Source organism: Entamoeba invadens, assembly GCF_000330505.1.
Source record: "Entamoeba invadens IP1 unplaced genomic scaffold scaff_1105074725643, whole genome shotgun sequence".
NCBI lineage: Eukaryota > Evosea > Mastigamoebida > Endamoebidae > Entamoeba > Entamoeba invadens.
The window spans coordinates 739,697-757,219 of record NW_004191777.1 but is presented as its reverse complement, the minus strand read 5'-3'; the positions used below and the strand labels follow the sequence as shown (position 1 = coordinate 757,219).

General features: G+C 33.2%; 8 protein-coding genes across 8 annotated transcripts; 2 read left to right on the top strand and 6 right to left on the bottom strand.

Annotated features, from left to right (window-relative positions):
- Positions 1–2: 2 nt before the first annotated feature.
- EIN_085750 (protein tyrosine kinase domain containing protein) lies at positions 3–1,329 on the bottom strand (the record flags this gene model as incomplete). Its single annotated transcript, XM_004184631.1, has 1 exon — positions 3–1,329. A coding segment is annotated over one exon (1,327 nt), but the record flags the coding sequence as incomplete, so codon positions are not given.
- A 2,808-nt stretch (positions 1,330–4,137) lies between these two features.
- On the bottom strand, positions 4,138–4,678 carry EIN_085740 (vesicle transport protein SFT2B, putative; the record flags this gene model as incomplete). Its single annotated transcript, XM_004184630.1, has 2 exons — positions 4,138–4,527; positions 4,571–4,678. 2 exons carry the CDS (start codon positions 4,676–4,678, stop codon positions 4,138–4,140), a joined length of 498 nt encoding a protein of 165 aa, XP_004184678.1.
- A 131-nt stretch (positions 4,679–4,809) lies between these two features.
- On the bottom strand, positions 4,810–5,271 carry EIN_085730 (prefoldin subunit, putative; the record flags this gene model as incomplete). The annotated part of the gene is made up of 1 exon (XM_004184629.1): positions 4,810–5,271. The coding sequence occupies one exon, from the start codon at positions 5,269–5,271 to the stop codon at positions 4,810–4,812; it is 462 nt and encodes a 153-aa protein (XP_004184677.1).
- Positions 5,272–5,468: 197 nt separating this feature from the next.
- Positions 5,469–8,798, bottom strand: EIN_085720 (hypothetical protein; the record flags this gene model as incomplete). The annotated part of the gene is made up of 1 exon (XM_004184628.1): positions 5,469–8,798. The coding sequence occupies one exon, from the start codon at positions 8,796–8,798 to the stop codon at positions 5,469–5,471; it is 3,330 nt and encodes a 1,109-aa protein (XP_004184676.1).
- A 209-nt stretch (positions 8,799–9,007) lies between these two features.
- On the top strand, positions 9,008–9,702 carry EIN_085710 (hypothetical protein; the record flags this gene model as incomplete). Its single annotated transcript, XM_004184627.1, has 2 exons — positions 9,008–9,282; positions 9,333–9,702. 2 exons carry the CDS (start codon positions 9,008–9,010, stop codon positions 9,700–9,702), a joined length of 645 nt encoding a protein of 214 aa, XP_004184675.1.
- A 1,443-nt stretch (positions 9,703–11,145) lies between these two features.
- EIN_085700 (hypothetical protein) lies at positions 11,146–11,934 on the bottom strand (the record flags this gene model as incomplete). Its single annotated transcript, XM_004184626.1, has 2 exons — positions 11,146–11,526; positions 11,644–11,934. The coding sequence occupies 2 exons, from the start codon at positions 11,932–11,934 to the stop codon at positions 11,146–11,148; spliced, it is 672 nt and encodes a 223-aa protein (XP_004184674.1).
- Positions 11,935–13,939: 2,005 nt separating this feature from the next.
- On the top strand, positions 13,940–15,043 carry EIN_085690 (Magnesium transport protein corA, putative; the record flags this gene model as incomplete). Its single annotated transcript, XM_004184625.1, has 1 exon — positions 13,940–15,043. One exon carries the CDS (start codon positions 13,940–13,942, stop codon positions 15,041–15,043), a length of 1,104 nt encoding a protein of 367 aa, XP_004184673.1.
- A 235-nt stretch (positions 15,044–15,278) lies between these two features.
- On the bottom strand, positions 15,279–17,159 carry EIN_085680 (Rho guanine nucleotide exchange factor, putative; the record flags this gene model as incomplete). The annotated part of the gene is made up of 1 exon (XM_004184624.1): positions 15,279–17,159. The coding sequence occupies one exon, from the start codon at positions 17,157–17,159 to the stop codon at positions 15,279–15,281; it is 1,881 nt and encodes a 626-aa protein (XP_004184672.1).
- Between the last annotated feature and the right edge of the window lie 364 nt (positions 17,160–17,523).

Sequence of the window (17,523 nt, the reverse complement as noted above, 5' to 3'; positions counted from 1 at the left end):
TGCGGGGGTGACACATAAATTGTCATTTGAGAGAGTAGTCCCATTGACGCACCCACAATTGGAGTCACAATTTTCAGTGCCATATTTACACAACCCACTATAATCTTTTACAGTCCAAGCGTTGTTGTAATAACACAGTTGATGGCAATCATCGCCACCATAACCATCAATGCACATACATCTTGCTTCATTTGTGTTACATGCACCTTTGTGAGTATCTTGGTTACAGTTGTTAGGGCAGATCACTTGGTATTGAACGTCGAGATCAGAGAAAAAGTTTGGTGTAATAAGTGTGAAGTACCTTGTTTTGTTGCTACCACTCAATTTTACTTCGATACCTTGGCGGTCCGTCTCAGTTAGGACACCATTTCTTGCTCCATTCCAAAGACCAATACATTCAGTGGAGACTTTCCCACCATTATTGATAACGCCAAATTCTTCTAGAAAATTCATTCTATTTGACTTTTTGGTGCTGATAAGAAGCGAGTAATTACCATTGAAGTTGATAGTGAAGACAACCATCTTCAGTAAGAACGTTGGCATACAAACTGGGAAATGGAAGACCCCAAAGTTTTCCATTGGCATTTGGAGCTCGCGGTATGTCCCCAAGTGTTGTGACAAATAGTCGATATCATCTTGTTTGATTTCATATGAGATATCCCATATCTTATCAGCAGACTTCTCAACGGTTAAGTTTAAATGAGTTGTACGTTCCTCAGACATTGAAACAAAGAAGAAGTAATCAAAATTGACAATAACTTTGTTCGTAATTGAATCTCTTGGATTAATTACAGGGCCTTTCATTGAACATGTTAATTTCGAAACAGGTGAATTGGTATGGGCAGTGCATATTCCGTATTTACTGCCTTTTTGTGAATGACTGATGTCTATAGACACGTCCACTCCAATGTCCTTGTCCATTTTGATCCAAATATATGGGTCTGTGATAGTTGACATATCCAGTCGAAACCATTTTCCAATTCGGTATCTTGGATTGTATGTACAAAAACTATAATCAACATCACTTGATTCATCAAATGTGAATGAAACTGGTGTGCTCAAGAAAATTTCCTCAATTTTATCATCGGGTGGGAGCCAATTGTTTTTGTCAATAACATTATTCTTTGGGACACACTCGTCGTTACGGGGTAAATAAATGGTTTCGTCCGTGTAAATAGTGTAGACACCTTTGCACGAAAGACATGAATTGTCGTCATCATAAGAAGACGAACACTTTGAACTACATGCGTAGTCTGCAATGCACCCTGATGAGCAACCTTTGGAACAATTGAACGCAACAACAGACGTGGCTAAGAGTAAAAAGATCATTGAATGATTTAATTTGAGAGAGTTTTAATAGTCGAATCGTTTGTTTTTAAAAAAGGCATTTTCAATAATTAGTGAATTATGTGGATGTATTCGCTTTTTCAAAATTTTTCATCGAAACAATCACCAAATGCGGAAATATTAATTTACAATGGTATTCGAAAATAAACTGATAAATTAAATCACCAAGTGTGTTTCTTATTGGTATTTACTTGTTCGAAGTACCAATTAAAACATTTTTAAAATAAAATTGTTGAAAATAAACATTTTTTCAAGTAAGTGATGTGAAATTTGTTTTGATATGTTTTGGGAAGATAATTACTTTTGCTATTGTTATTGTAATGTAAAACAAATATTGAATGATATTAACAACCAATATTCATATATATGTAATTCCATCATCCCAAAACCACTTGTTTAAAATGACTTTTATTATTCTTCAAATTTCAATTGACTACTCCTATTTGAAATAAAAACACAGTCTTTTATTTTGCAACAAATCGGGAAAAATGGTACTAAAAAACAATAATCATATTAATAATAATTCAAAAAAATGGTGTTTTTTCATTTTGGTAAACATGGTTTGTTATTGAGAAATCATCCCGTTGTTTTTCTTTAAACAAGTGTTTTTTATCAATAACAAAGGCTAAATAATTTTTTACTAAATTGAAGTGATTATTGTTCCAATTTGCCAGTTCGTTTTTCTCAAAAACTTTAACGAAAAGAAATTACCCATTGTTCACTTTTAAATAATTAAAACGGTAAAAACCTTTAAATACGGTATTATATGACGTAATATATCAATTGAACAAATTATCAGCATTATTCGCCATTATTACCCATTAAAAACAGAGATTATTTTTTTCGAAAATCAAAGTTTAAAAATGAGCAATTCACCAATAATAGACCAAATCTTATAATAATTAATAATAAGTAATTAAGTGTATTAATAGTTTCGTATAAAACAATACTTTGTAAATCACGTAAATATCCCACAAAATTAGATAAAATTTTATTGTTTATAATAAACTTATTCAAATGAGTTGAGATTGTCAGTCTATAATTACAATGTAATTTCCTTAATGATAAAAATCACCTTTTTTTTGAAAAAATTTCGATATATGAAACATATCTAGAAATAATAGTTTGAAAATAATTAAAATATCGATTGTATCTTCGTTTATCTTCAATTTTTAAAACCACAATTTGGAGTTTAACGTCACTTATCTTGCTATGAATAATGTCGACTTCATTTTAACGAAAAAACAATAAATAAGAAAAGCGACATGTAGTGGCTTTCACTCCCAAATTTGAATGTGTGGTTTACTTTTTTTGATGTGTTAATTTAAATAATTATTTTGGGTAACCCCCTCATTTTTAATTCCAAATTGCGAATAAAAATCAATTTGTGAATTTTACATTATCTTTTTACATTTCGATTTCTTATTCACATGATCCAATCTCCTGGATTTACACCTCGTTTGAATACAAACTTTAAGACAAATAAGAACAGTACATATAATTAAAGCGTTTGATAATACAACAATATAAAATAAATGAATTAGAATGGATAATCGACCATCATCTGCAAAGTCAATAATGGTGTCACGCCAGTAATAACAAAGAATATCCAATCTGTATATGGGTTTAAAAACTGGTCTCTGTAATTGGTATATGCCTGATAAAATTTGGTATCTTTAGAAGTCATTTCATTCAATGCTGTCGATAGGCCATTAAGAAAGAAACTGGCTATAGCATGAATGAAAAATGTTATCAATATTACAGAGGAACAGACCACCTCTCGGACTTTCATCTTTTTGAAATCTTCATCGACGAAAATACCAAAAATATGCTTTAAATATACGATAAATAATGTCATCGAAAGTGTGCACATGAGAAATTGCAACGAACTTTCAAACCCAAATAACATCGAAAATACAGTCTCAGAATATGCAGCTTCTCCTATCCTCTTAGTACCCTTATGGTATTTTCCACAACCATTTTTAAGTGTAAAACATCAAAATATGAATAACAAACTTGTAAAACAACCCTGTTTATTCCATAAGGACTCACTAAATAATAAGAGAGAAAAATTGGAAACAAGACCAAGCACTGAAAATCCAACATTAAACGAATTGATCCCATCAAACCACTGAGTCAGCTGTGACTCTTTGGTCTGCATAATACGAGTAATTTGGTTTTTTCTGTGATTCAGTCGCTTTTTAAAACAATTTGTAAATATCAAATAATAGAACCACACAATTAAGAAGAAATAGATAAAACAAACACAGTGGTTATTGTAAAGAAAAACGTAAATAAAAGTCCGTATGTCATCGCCATGTTACACACCTGATACCCTAAGAAAAAGTCAAATGAATCTCCTTTGTTGACATAACACAAACAAACAATCCCTTGTGTAAATCCAACGAGTAAAGTAAAATAGTTTCCGCCTCTAAAAACTGCTCTTGGCCCCAACCACGAAATGCTTTCAAAGTGTTTGTTTCTAAACAAGTTAAACACACGCAACAAATTATTAATCACAGTGAATGTTAAAAGTAGTCCAAAAAACACAACAAGAATAATCCCATCAACCAGTGCACTTGTTGCTAAGTCCATGAAAAAATATTTCAGTTCGGCTGTTAGCAAAGGGAATGCCTATTTCTTTGTAAAGTACAATTAAGTTCTTTTATTGTAATTTAACTACAAACCCGTTCAATGAAAACTTTTTAATATTAGTCAATTCTTTAGTTGTTTTTATAATTAAAATTTTATATGTTATAGTAAAAAACATAAAAGAACAAAATAACAGAATCACTCCTTTCTCCCTTTCGTGCATTTCTCCCAAATATTTTGCGCAAAGGGAAGTAGTGAGAATCCGTAGAACGAAGAAGCTGCGAGTTGTAAAATAATTGATATAATAATGACCAACAAGAATCTGAATTTGAAGACACAAAAGAGTGTGAATATCGTTGTCGCTAAACATATCAAAAACGCTATAAATCTGAGTGGAGAGGATATCAATTTATTAAACTGTTGCTTTGGTCCATACAAGAAGAACATCGAGCAGAAGATGAGTGATATAGCAATGGTATAGACAATCGCAAACACTGTTGGTGCAACAAGTACTGTTCCAAGTAGTGGAATGCATATGATGAGTAACGTCCCGCCGATGGTGAATGTTATTAAGAACCCAAATATTCGCTATGACTCATTTTTGTTTAATTAGCCAATAAACACAACAAACAGTTCGAAGTGAAAGTTCGAGACATTGACAAGGTTCTTCCACGGTGAAAGCTGCTGTTTCGTTTAACGCATCTTTATCAAGGAGGACGTCTTCGTTCACAAAATTCATCTTTTTTTCAAGTTTGACTACCTCAAATTCAGTTCCACTTGCATTTACACATCACCAAGATACTAGTAAAAATATTATAAAAGAATTATAAAAAAGAACTATACCACGTGTGACCAAAATACGACAAAAATTTATTTCTGCTGTGGGATTTGTGGAGCTGGTGTTGCGAGGATGTTCCCGATTTGCTCTTGGACTGCGCCGATCATATCTTTTCTCTCAGTGATAATTTTTAGGATTTTTTCTTTCTGTTCTTCGACAAATTTGATTTTTCTGTCGTAGAACTCCAAAGCAGCGGGAAGCTTCTTTGAGATGAAGTAATTTGCTCCGACATCAATGATAACTCTGTCGTAGGAATCAATAGTTCCATTCATATAAAGAGACTGATTCATTGGGACAAGCATTGGCTTCCCAACGACGCGGTCATTCTTCAAGTTTTTTATTATGTCTTTGTTGTCTAAGTATGTCTGTTGGACCGAATACAAATCCTCGTAGCTCTGCTGTAAATCAGACAATTCATTCTGAAGGGTCTGATGCAGTCCAGAAAGGTCACGCGCTGACAACGAAGAAAGTGGTATTGGTTTTGGTGCAGACATCCTCCCATTTTCGAGTTCAGTTGGGTTTCTTTTTCTTATTCTTAATAACACTTTAACTATACTTTATAGCTCTTTGCCCGACTTTAGAGTTATTCGAGTTATTCAATGATGGCATTTATACCATTGTTAACTCGGGAAGAAAACAATTGAATTTTAACTATTAATTTACAATATATAAACTATAAAATGTATAAGAGTTAATGAAATTCTCTGAATTTGATGTTGTAGGCGAGTTGATTCAGTTCAATGTCATCGGGAGACAAGTCTTTCTGATCAGTCACAAGACGCACACAAAACACTAAAGCACCATTTTGGTACCCATTTGGTGTTTGAACTGGAAGACCAAACCCATCATACCTGATATCTGCAGATTGGATCTCAAAGCCCAACAACACATTGTCTGTACCATTGAATACGTGTTGCTGAAAGTCTATGCTAACACCGTTGAGGTAGTCTAAAAATAACAATTGCCGATAAACATCGCCCCCGCGTCGTGTGTAAATACCATTACCGTCACATTTAACTGTAAGTTGGAGGTTGATTATTTCACTTGGTCCATCAATTTCGTAGTTCAGATCAAAGCTTTCTGGGGCACCTTTACCAATTTGTAGTTTAAGTGTATGCCCTTCAAATTGAATCATTTCATCGCAACCTTCGATATAATTATCGATTGGAACAAGTTGAGTTTGAACAACGTTACGCGTTTGTTTAATAATTGGTGAAGGTTGTGGTATATCAACTGCTTTAGGGTAAGGCGTTTTAATAAGTTTTTGATATGTTTGTTGTGAAACATTGAGTTGTGTTTGTTCCGAATGTAACTCAGGTATAAAAACAGTTTTTGGGATGTTTTTTAGAAGACTTTCAGGAATGTTAAAAGGTGTATCTTGTGTTTGTTGAAGTTCCCTTTCTTGTTTATTAAATGCCAAATTATTATCGATACTATATAATACTTGGTGAATAGCTTCTGTTTTGATCGTTTGGCTGACTTGAATTGGAATTTTCGTGAACTTGAATGGAAATGTTTGCAAAGACACAACACACTGCTTTTCCCCATAAGTCAAAATTAACTTCCTCCAGTTTTGGTCTGTGGAGAGTGTTCTCATATTACCAACAACAACCAACCCTTTTCGAGCTCGAGTGAGTGCTACGTTCATTCTTCTGTGGTCCGAGACAAACCCTATTCCAAGTCTTTCATTCGATCTCACACACGACAACACTATAATTTCCTTCTCAGAGCCTTGGAAACTGTCCACACTACTCGTTTGGATATTCCCTTGTTTTTCAATATTCTCCGATATCAGTTGAATTTGTGAGTTGTAAGTCGAGATGATACCCAGTTCTCTATCCTGAAACCCTCGGTTCTTTAATTCTCCAATAACTGCAGTGACTATACCAACCTCGTTGACATTGTAATAACTCGCTCCGTTCTCTCCAACGCTTTCTTTGCCTTCGTGGTGGATAAACACAACAGGCCAGTGTTCGACTGGGAAAAAGTGGTCGAGTCTTGGGTCGCTTCTCTGTTGCTCGGTGACACCGTCATGTAAATTCCCTTTATAAAAGTTCTTGCTTGGAAAAGAAGAAATCGCCGGGTGCATTCTGTACTGTACATTAAGTAAAGTGGTAAACACTTTGTTCTGTATGAGTCTCTCAAACATTGACAAATCAAGTCCGCCTTGTTTAGCTTTTGTAGTGACTACAGTAGGCGGCAGTTGGTTAAAGTCGCCTATCAAAACCACTTTTTTGACTTCATTGATTGCTTTAAGAGTTTCTGGTTCAAGTGCTTGTGAGGCCTCGTCACCGATGGTACACCAAAATTTGACTCCTGAAATTTGCTTTGATAAAGTCGCACAAACGACTTCGCAATCGTTCAAAATTACATCTTGGTAGTTCTTCATTATTTTTCTGATGATTTGGTCGTCATTGAAATCTGCTCCGCCACTGACTTTGTTCCATAAAGCGTCGTCTTGTGTTTGAAGAAAGTCGTTAAAGGTTTTGAAGTCTCGTTTAATCTCAGGTGTAGTGTTGTATATCAACTCCAAAGACGCCAATTTGTCTTTGTCCGAGTCTGTTAAAAATTGTTGCACTTTTCTCTCAAAGACATCCAAAAATTTTCGGACATTAATTTTATTGACATCGTCCACTTCTTGAAAAGTTTTTAACAAGAATGTGTACACTTTATACATCAATGTCTTGTGAAAGACTTTTGTCGACATATTTGTGTATTTGTTGTCCACAACGATCCTCACACACTCGATATCATTCTCAATTAGCTTTTCACAAAGCGCATTCACTGCATTATTACTTGGCCCAGAGACAAGTATCTTCTGTTGTATGTCAATACCATCGACAAAATGTTGTTTGTAGACCATCAAATTTTGAACTAAAGCTACAGCCACTGTGGATTTACCAGTCCCTGGCGGTCCCACAATCAGTGAACAATTACAGTTTAGTCCTTGTAATACAGCGTTCTTTTGTGAGTCATTCAAATCAAGTGTTCTCCCTGAAAAGTCTGTGTTGATGTCGTTTAAAGTGAAGGTGTTTGTATTTGTGAATTGCTGAATGCCCAAAATAGCCTTTTTGTAATCAGTCAACTGAGAATTGCCAAACTGAGACATGACCTTCTTCGAATTCAGAAACGAGTTCTTGGCCTTGTAACAGTACACTCGAAACACCTTCGAGTAATTCATAAATTCACTGCTTGTGTTCATCAACGACGACAAGTCTGACCCTCCAAAAAGCATTGGGTCAAGTTCCAAGACAGACGTTTTGTTGATTGTTTTAATGTGTCCGAACACAACAAAGTCTGCACGTGGGAAATACCCTTTAATGTTATGTTCAATTTCTTCCCGCGTTTCAGTTTTTATGGGCGACTTGTCTCCACCACCAACAAGTATGATCATGTCTGCTGGTCGTGCATTTATAAAGCACAACAATTGTTTAGAAATGTAAACCTTCGTTCCTGTATCATTTGGAACAAATTTGATATTCGACTTTTGAACAGTAGAATCTTCCCATCCTTTATTCTCTTCTTCAAACTCAAGTAGTTTGATGTATATCTTCGCATATATATTGGTGTTATTGTATCTATTAGTGGTGTGTACCCCAATTAAATCAAACGTTTCATCTTGAATACCTTCCTCTTTATATACCTCATCCAAACTACATACACCAGGACTGTGAGGAAATTGCATGTTAGATAAATCTATCGCACCGTCGTTAACAAGGTTGTACTGACACGCCTTTCTAAAGTCATCCGGCTTTTTCTTAAGGCATTTGATGCAATAAAAAATCGGGGTATCTGTTTCAAAGAATAAATTGAAAACATTTGTGTCCCCACACTCCGTACAAGCAAGCACAAGTCCGTTGCATTTAATCGAAAAGTGTTGACGCTTAATTATGTGGACAAGCAATTGACACTTCGAGGAGTTGCTCAACGCCCCGTTACAAATACGTTTCCCACATTGAGCGCATTCTAACACACCTTCGACAGAGTGGCAGTAACAACACGTTAAATTTGGTTGGCTCATTATCTTTTAATTAAATAGTTACCTTTATAGTTTTTTCTATTGTTATAGTTCTCAGTATACTAATAACAACATAGTAATGTATCAGTTACCTTTAATTATTGTATTAAATTATAATTTACCAACAAAACAACTATTAATATAAGTTGGCTTGAACTAGTATTTCTATACTGAAATCATTCTTTACTAAAAAAACACATCGAATCTATTTCATGGAAATTCCACTTGACGGTCCACTCTCTTTTTTAATTCCTACAAACACAAACTCCCTTCAATTGACAAAGTCTGTTCTTATGTCAATTCCAGAATTTTGCCAAGTGTTTGAAGGAAATTATGAAAAGCTCTTTTCGACAAAAACAGGCCCCGAGTTTCTATTAACAATAATACCTATCATGTGGAGGTTTTATAGAAACCCAACCATCTCAGTCGACACTAAATTCAACGTCTTTCAAAAAATCAGATTCGACTTGGTTATGAACTCCTTAAAGTTTGTGTCACTAACTTTCAATCATCATTTCGTTGCAAATTAACACAGAGAGAAATGACAAGTCTTGAGCAATTTATTATGCGCATCGGGACTTGTGTTTCTGTTGGAGAAAAAATACCGAGCCCACTCACGCGCGATGTCTTTAACACGTTTCTTGACTGGGTGAAAACAACCGACACGGAGTCAAGTCTTAACATCGACCAACTCACAGACCCCTTTTTCTTCCCACAGAAGTTCAACGTCCGACTTAAATTGATACAACTCCTCCCCACAGCAAGTCAAAAAGCACTCGAAGAAATTTTGACTAAACTTGCCATAAATTTGAATGTTCGGGTTTGGGATATCGAGATCGACGTGAACACACTTGACATTGAACAAGTCAAGGAGTTTGTCTCAATCATTGAAAATCATCGTTTGTAATTAAAGGGAAAGTATTTTATAGTATTTTTTTTTAATTGTTATAGTTGATTACATTTTAATTATATTTTTTTAACATTTAATTATTCCAAATGAGATGAGTTTTAAAGTATAATTTTTATATAATAGTACTTTAATAATACAATAAATTGCATCTACAGTATGACAAGTTTGACTTAAACGACAAGTTTGGGTTAAATGGTAAAAATTATAATTTAATTATAATAAAAATTTGAACTATAACCCGAACTAATTAATTGCTTTTTTATTATCAAGTTTATATAAAAAATTGAATAATTAAAAGCAAGCCAAAAACCCAAACACACAACATAAAGAATAAGAAAGCAATGAAAAAAGTAAAGATAATTATAAACTATCACACGATCATGATCATCACCAACATTTTAATGTGAACACAAACAATAAAGTTTTATCAAAATTTGTCAAATAAAGTATCCATAACATTTCAAATTCAATTCAATTATAAATACAGTCTAATTTCCCTAGAGTGTGTAATTATTATTTTTGTTGTTCTCCATTGAACGAGCATTTCTTAAGAACAAACCAAAAACAAGATAGACATGCTCTTTAAAGAGTGGGTCCACTTTTTATTGGCCAAAATCAAGCGGAGATTCTTAATGAATCCCACTCTTGGGAGGTTTGGCAGTTTTTCCTTGCGTTGAATTCGTTTTTATGGATATTATTATTTGGTTTAGTTAAAAGCGGTATTCTTCCATCGCGATAGGAGATACTGCTGATTTATCATATTAAAATAAATATAAAGTAACACAAACGTTTCCGAATGAGGCGGCACATGTTTTGGCGCGTTTGAACTCAACGAGACAAACACATTGAAATATACAAAACAATACTTAACATGTGTCGTGGTTTTATTTTTCAAAATCAGAGTGTAACATAAAACAATAGAATTAATAATAATTTAAATACTATTCTATTTAACCATTATATTTTTTTCTAGTTTAACTTACTGTTTACTATAATAATTGGTTTTTAAACCATTAACGTGAACCATTTAAGTCAAACTTGTCTAACTGTATTTTTAAACAAAAATTTTTATTATTCATTCTGAAAAACATTTTTTTTATTTCGCAACTCAAAAAATTAAAAAATTCAAAAAAATATTATTTTTGACTCATAATTAATTATACTTTTATTAAAAAATAATAAAAGAATTAACAATGTAATGGTGGAGTAACAAAAAATACAAAACATGGGGTAAGTTTTTAATAAAAATGTCTTTTTTTCGACAAAAAAATGGTTCATAATATGTAAAATCGTACTTATTCAAAATTAAGTTTGAATAATATCTAATAATAAATATTATAAAAGATAGTACAGACTTGAAGTTGTTCCAGTCGACCTGTAAAAAAGATGAAAATGTTGAAGAGTTGCTAAGTTAACACAAAAAAATGGCGGGGTGAGGGGCTAAACACACATCTCATCCATCATAGAGCGTAGTGACATGATTCGTTCTGTATGTGGTCCACTAGTAAAACGTTCGCACCGAATTGCACGTTCGAGTCTAAATAACATTGTCTGTAAAGACTTCTCATCCACGCTTTTTGTCGACTTTTTCGAGAGCGCTTTTGTGTTTTTAATTCTCACCTGTTTGTCGTATTGTCCATCACTCTTTATTTTGTTGTGTTTTGTTTGTTGGACGATTTGTTTAGTGCATCCCAAGTTCTCGGCGGAATAAAAGAAGTCGAGTGTATTGGACAACCTTTCGACTGCTTTTTGATAAGGCAAATTGAAATGTTTTTCGACGAGTGTTTTGAATTGTGTTGAATTTGTTTTTTCTTTTGCTTTCTAAAACTGAGAATAATTGTCTCAAATTATTATGTTCATACTTTTCTTGTTTAAATAACATTGATTACAATATTTAAATTAATATCGTTAAATAAAGAACAAAGAATAATAACAAACACAGAAATTATATAGCGTCTTCATTATTAATATGCAATACCCCACAAACACTTTTCGAGTCTTCCCATGATATGGATATTTCTTCAAATCATCAAATATACAACTGAAGTTGATTGCTTCTTGCTTCTTGGGCTGAGGTGGGGGAGTCTCGTGTTGTGAGTTAACAGCTGTTTGTACAATTAGTTGATGAGTATTCCCGGGATAACACCACGTCTCTGTCGCCCCGTTGGAGTCTCCACGAATTAAAGTTTTCTTAGAAAATGCAGAGTTGCATGTCTGAGGCTTCGTCATAAAGATAAATATTATTGTTCCAGTATTACGAGTTTAGTCGCGAGGGGTAATAATACAATCTTTTGGAATTATTTCATTCTTAATACCCCTTTATTCATTATTGGCATTTTAGTGAATCGGTAAATATATATATAATTTTCAATAACATGTTACTTTTTTGTCTTCTTTTGAACGATAAACAAAATGAATTGTCTAATTTGGTTATCGTTCGCCAATTTTGCTTCTTTTATTTTAATTCCCAAAAATTATTTGGGTTGTTTCTTTCAGAAAAATACGTTTGTTATCTTCAATTTTTGTTGAGGAAAAGCTTGATGGATTCAATGTGGTTTAAAAATTGTCATTCCATTCAGACTAAATATACTATACAACAAAATTAAATTATAGTAAAAAACTAGTTCGAAGTGGATTCAAATGGTGGTGTGAGGTATTTGTTGCTTCACAAAAAAACAAAAGCGAAAATATGTATAACTTTCAAATTTTGTTTCATCAAATGAAATATAAATAAAAATGGGGATGTCATTTATTTTGAACTTAATTGGCAGTTTCACAGCATTTCAAACTCTGACACAATATAACTTAAAAAATGGATGAATAATCAACAATTGTTTATTGATACAACACATTAATAATTGAAATGCTATTAACTTGCTGAAATCAACAAAAAAAATATATACAGCTTGAGTATTTAAAATCGTAACAAAACGGGCTTGTTAAACTCTTTTAAGAAAAAAGCTACTGTGTTTATATATAGTTTGTTTATTATACTAAAAAGAAACTATAATACAATCAATTGATTCTATTTATATTTTGGGAATACGATCTAAAAATAATAATAGAAAGTGGTTTTACAAAAACAGCACACCCTTCATTAAACATTTTTGACGTATTCGTAACTTCATTTATGATTATGTATAGATGGAATATTTAAAAATATTTTAATAAAAACTTTTTAAATAAAAAACGGCTTTTGACGAAATTCAATTAGATCAGTTTCGAAAATATGGCAAGTTCGAATCAATGAAATATTGTAAACTAAAGATATGAATACATTACACATGATTGGTTGTTATTAAATATTATTATTTGACAATTTATTGTCTTTTCGAATAATATATTGAACAACTCGATATATTTTGGATTGATTTGAACCAAAATAATATATTATCATATTTTGTGTATTTCTAACCTTAGTTGACGATTTTTCTGATTATATAAAGAGTCACTACAACTTGTCTTATTATATTAAACTGTAATTATATTTAAAAAAGACAGATTATTATCAAACCATTCTAATTGGTTGTATGCTTGTTATAATGGATAAATACCACTCAAAGTTCATGACAAATAAATGATGTGTTTTGTTTAGGAAAGATGAAAAATTTCTTTTTATGTTGTTAATAAACAAAGAATTAAATTTTGTTTATTAGTTGGTTGTATATGAAGCAACTGTATTTTGTATTTTATTTAAAATTATTAGTTCATTGAAACCACTTGAGTTGTTTAAGTATTTCTCTTTTTGTCCAAATCACAAAATGATGTGATTTGTTTAATATTTTGTACAATTCAACACATAACAACCAGCTGACGTTTTTTGAATAATTTTTAAAGTAAATTATATTGATAATTTAACTTATTGATATGTTTAATCAATAATCATTATTCGCTTGTAATACTAACAAAAGACAATATAAACACAATGACTTTTAATAAGAAACTTTTTTTGTGTAACAATAATTAATCACATTAATGTTCTTTAGATAAAAATGTTATTGTGCTGTGACTACATTAAATAAAATAATATAATGATGAATGATCAACTAAAAGATGAATGTATAACACTTCTGTTTTTTGGATAAATTTATTGTAATTTAAAGAAAGTTTAACATTAATTTTTTGTTGTATTTTTAACAAAAATAATAATGAGTGCTTTTTTGTCTCAAAAAATGTTTTTAATTAAAAAACTAGAAAAAGAAGAATAAAGTGAATGGACAAACTAAACGAAATTATGATCACAAACATCCAAGACACAAACGCAATTAGCCTTCATTGTATAGACGACTACACATCAAAAAACAGAGGCGAGTCCTTTCACCGGTGCACTTTAACAGTAAGTGGTCAGGGGAATTGTAATCGCCAGGTGACCATCGAAGAATTGATTCGGTTGTATCCAAAGCTTATTCCAGCACAAGGCGAAGACCATGACATATGGGTTGATGTCTGTGGAAATAACCAAGAAGACTTGGTGAAAATTGGAGAATTGTTTCACATTCATCCTCTTACTGTGGACGATTGGCTCTCCGATATCCCACAAAGTAAGTCAACAATATTTGAAACGTACTACGAAGTATCAGATAAAGAGTTGGTGTACCTTCCTGATACAAATGTGTTAGATACCATTTCTGTGAATATAACAATGAGAGATACATTTGTCTTGACGGTACACCCAAAGCCTTTATTTGCAATCAGAAGAGTAATGGACAAAGTGTTGTTGCATTACTCTGATGCACTTCCAAGTGCACAATGGGTGATGTATGCAATTTTAATTGATATTATCAAGGGATACAAATCAAATATGGATGCCATTGAAAACGACTTGGATTCGGTCGATAAATTGGCAGAGTTTAGCATCACAACAGACCAAAACGCACTTCTGGCAAGACTCGTCAATTTGAAGAAAAGAGCAAGCAACTTGGATTATCAAATCACACCCAAAAGAGCACTTTTAAAATATTTAATCAAAACACCAACACCAAAAATTAGTAAAATGGTCAAAATTTATTTGAGAGACGTTTTGGAAGAAGCAGCAAGCACGGTAAAAAGAGTCGATTTTGTGAATGATAAAATCGACGATTTAACAAAGACGTTTATGTCAAGAATGACATTGGACTCGTTCAGAGTTAATAGAAACCAAGAGGAATTGATGAAGAAATTTGCGATAATAACGACGTTGTTCACACCACTAATATTTGCATCAACTGCTTTCGGGATGAACGTAGTAGTCCCTGGTCAGAATTATGAAAATCTGTGGATGTTTGGAGGGTTTTATTTCTTGAGTTTTTTGTGGATGATAGCCGGGATGTTGTATTTTAAATTCACTCGATGGGTGTGACTGATTGTTATAATATATTTCTTATGTTCTATTCAGTTTAATGGTATAACTAAACTGTTATAATTATAATTATAATAATCAATGGTTGTCTGAGTGTGATTTATACTATAGTATTAATAGAACTATAATATAGAACATATTAACTATAAAATATAGTAATTGAAGATTGAAATGTAGTTATAGATGTTACAATGTAAAGTCAAACACTCTGCAATTCAATTGAATACAAAACAACTCAATTCTTTTTCGCAACAAATTTTCTGACTGGCTTTTTGACGACGTCTCTCTCGAAACTCTCCTTCTCTTTCTGAATTCTCATCTCATTCAACTTGAGTAAGAATTTGACTCTTCCTGGTCCCTCAGGTATAATGGTTTCATCAAACTTCTTCTCATCAATCTTTTTAATTTCTTCTTTCATCTCACAACGTCGTATAAACTTTGGACGAATCTCTTCTTGTTTGGCTTTAATGTCAACAGGCACTTTTGGCTCTTCATCTGATACTTCAGAGTACTCCTGTTCTTTTGGTTCCTCTTTTTCAATTTCAGTTACTTTAGATGGGACTTCCTTCGGGATGACCTCTTCAATTGTGTTTTCCTTTGGTAGAACAACTTCACTCAATTGAACGTCGACCACGTTCTTAACTTCGACTTTATCAACAATAGGCGTTACAATGGGCAACACCTTTTCTTCCACCTTAGAAACTTCTGGGACATCCAAATTGATGATTCCAGCGACTTGCTCGACCTTAAGTGGTTTTTGTTTTGCTTTGTCTGAGTTTCGTGGGCTCTTTATTTTCTGCTCGGAGTCTTTGCGGATCTCACACATGTCGCAACACTTCTGCGAATTGTTCCAACACTTTTGACAGACATAGCTCTTGCACTTCTTACAGAAGTTCTTTCTTTTTCTCTTCCCAAAAACACAAGAACATCCGGCACATAATGTGACATCTTCTGGTGGAATAACTAATTCAGCAAATGCAACACTTTCATTCTTAAACTTCGACTGAATTTCAGTGACCTCTTTCTTGAGCTCTTCAGCTTCACTTTGTGTGTCAAAAAGTATTTCACATGACTTCTCGTCAGAGTAAAACACAAGCACGTCTTCCCTTTCAGACTCAGCAACCTTCAAATGGCTGATTTTGATCACGTGGTGTATTCGGAGTTTCTCTTCTTTCTTCGTCAAGAGAATAACATCGTTAAACACCAAAAGAACACGTTTTTGAAAACCAGTGTGTGTACCCTGTTGTACACACGCTTCTAATACAAAAGTTCGATGCGGTTCGACCAACTCGAAGTTATCGAGTTTATACAGTTTCTTTGTTAACTCGACAACCCTCTTTTGCCTCCAAGTCGCAGATATCGAGCTATTCACTTTCGAGGCGACTTCTCGAACGGATTCCACCGCTTTTGTCAAATCTTGAAATTCGACGTGGTCTTGTGGGGTGTTTTTGAGGAGGTCTGTTAATAGTAAATTGTACCTTGGAAGGCGCTGTACTGGCATGATCAGGTAGTCTCTAAGATCGAGTTTCTGCGGGACAGTAATTGACTCTTGACACGTCTGAAGGAAAGCCGAGAGCTTTGAGTTGTCTTCAAGTTTGGTGAGTATAGAAAAAGCGTTGTCGTGATTAATCAGGAAGTGTTGGTAAATTGCAAAGAAGGGGCAAAACCTCAGGAATATTTTAGAGATTGAGTTCTTGAGTGTGTCGTTCTTTCGCGCTTGCACTAGCATTGACAGAAACTCTCTATTGCATTTCAAAACCTCGTCGAAAAATTTGAAAATTTCGTTCACGTCTTCGTGCTTGAATGGGGAGTTGTCTTTCATCATTGGCGAGCGATAACAACTTTCGCACACCCCAAGGGAAGTGACGTATGACAATTCCGTGGAGTATATTTCTTCAACAATTCTATCACGTTTTGGTTTTTGTTCGACTGTTTGTGGAGGCGTTTCTTTGTTTAAATTGATTGGTTTGTTATTCTCAACCAAATTAAGATGACTCTTCGACTGGATATGATTCTCAACTAAAGGTGGTGGATGGGTTTCACTCGATGCAAAGGAACGCCTTGCACCAATTTGAAACTTTTTTTTATCATTCTGTTGAGGCACTATAGTCTCCATTAACTTTCACAGTTTCCTTGGAGACTTGACTAATTCTATGTATGGTTTTCGACTTGTAAACGAGAAAAAAAAGTATAGTTTCTTAATAGTATACTGGAATCACTAACTTTTGGGAATGTATTTTAAGAACAGATATTCTGAAAGTTTCCAAAACTTCGTGCAAATTCTCGAACAAATGTGTGAAGAAATTTACAAGATCAAATTACGTCAGACTTAACTTGTGGCAAAATATGTTCGTTCAGCATTTTTGGCGTCGACGATGAAACTCTTTGTATTAATTATATATTTATTATACAAACTAGTTTTTTATATGAAATTACTAAGACTTTGATTTTTTCGAATTTCCACTGTATAACAAAACAAC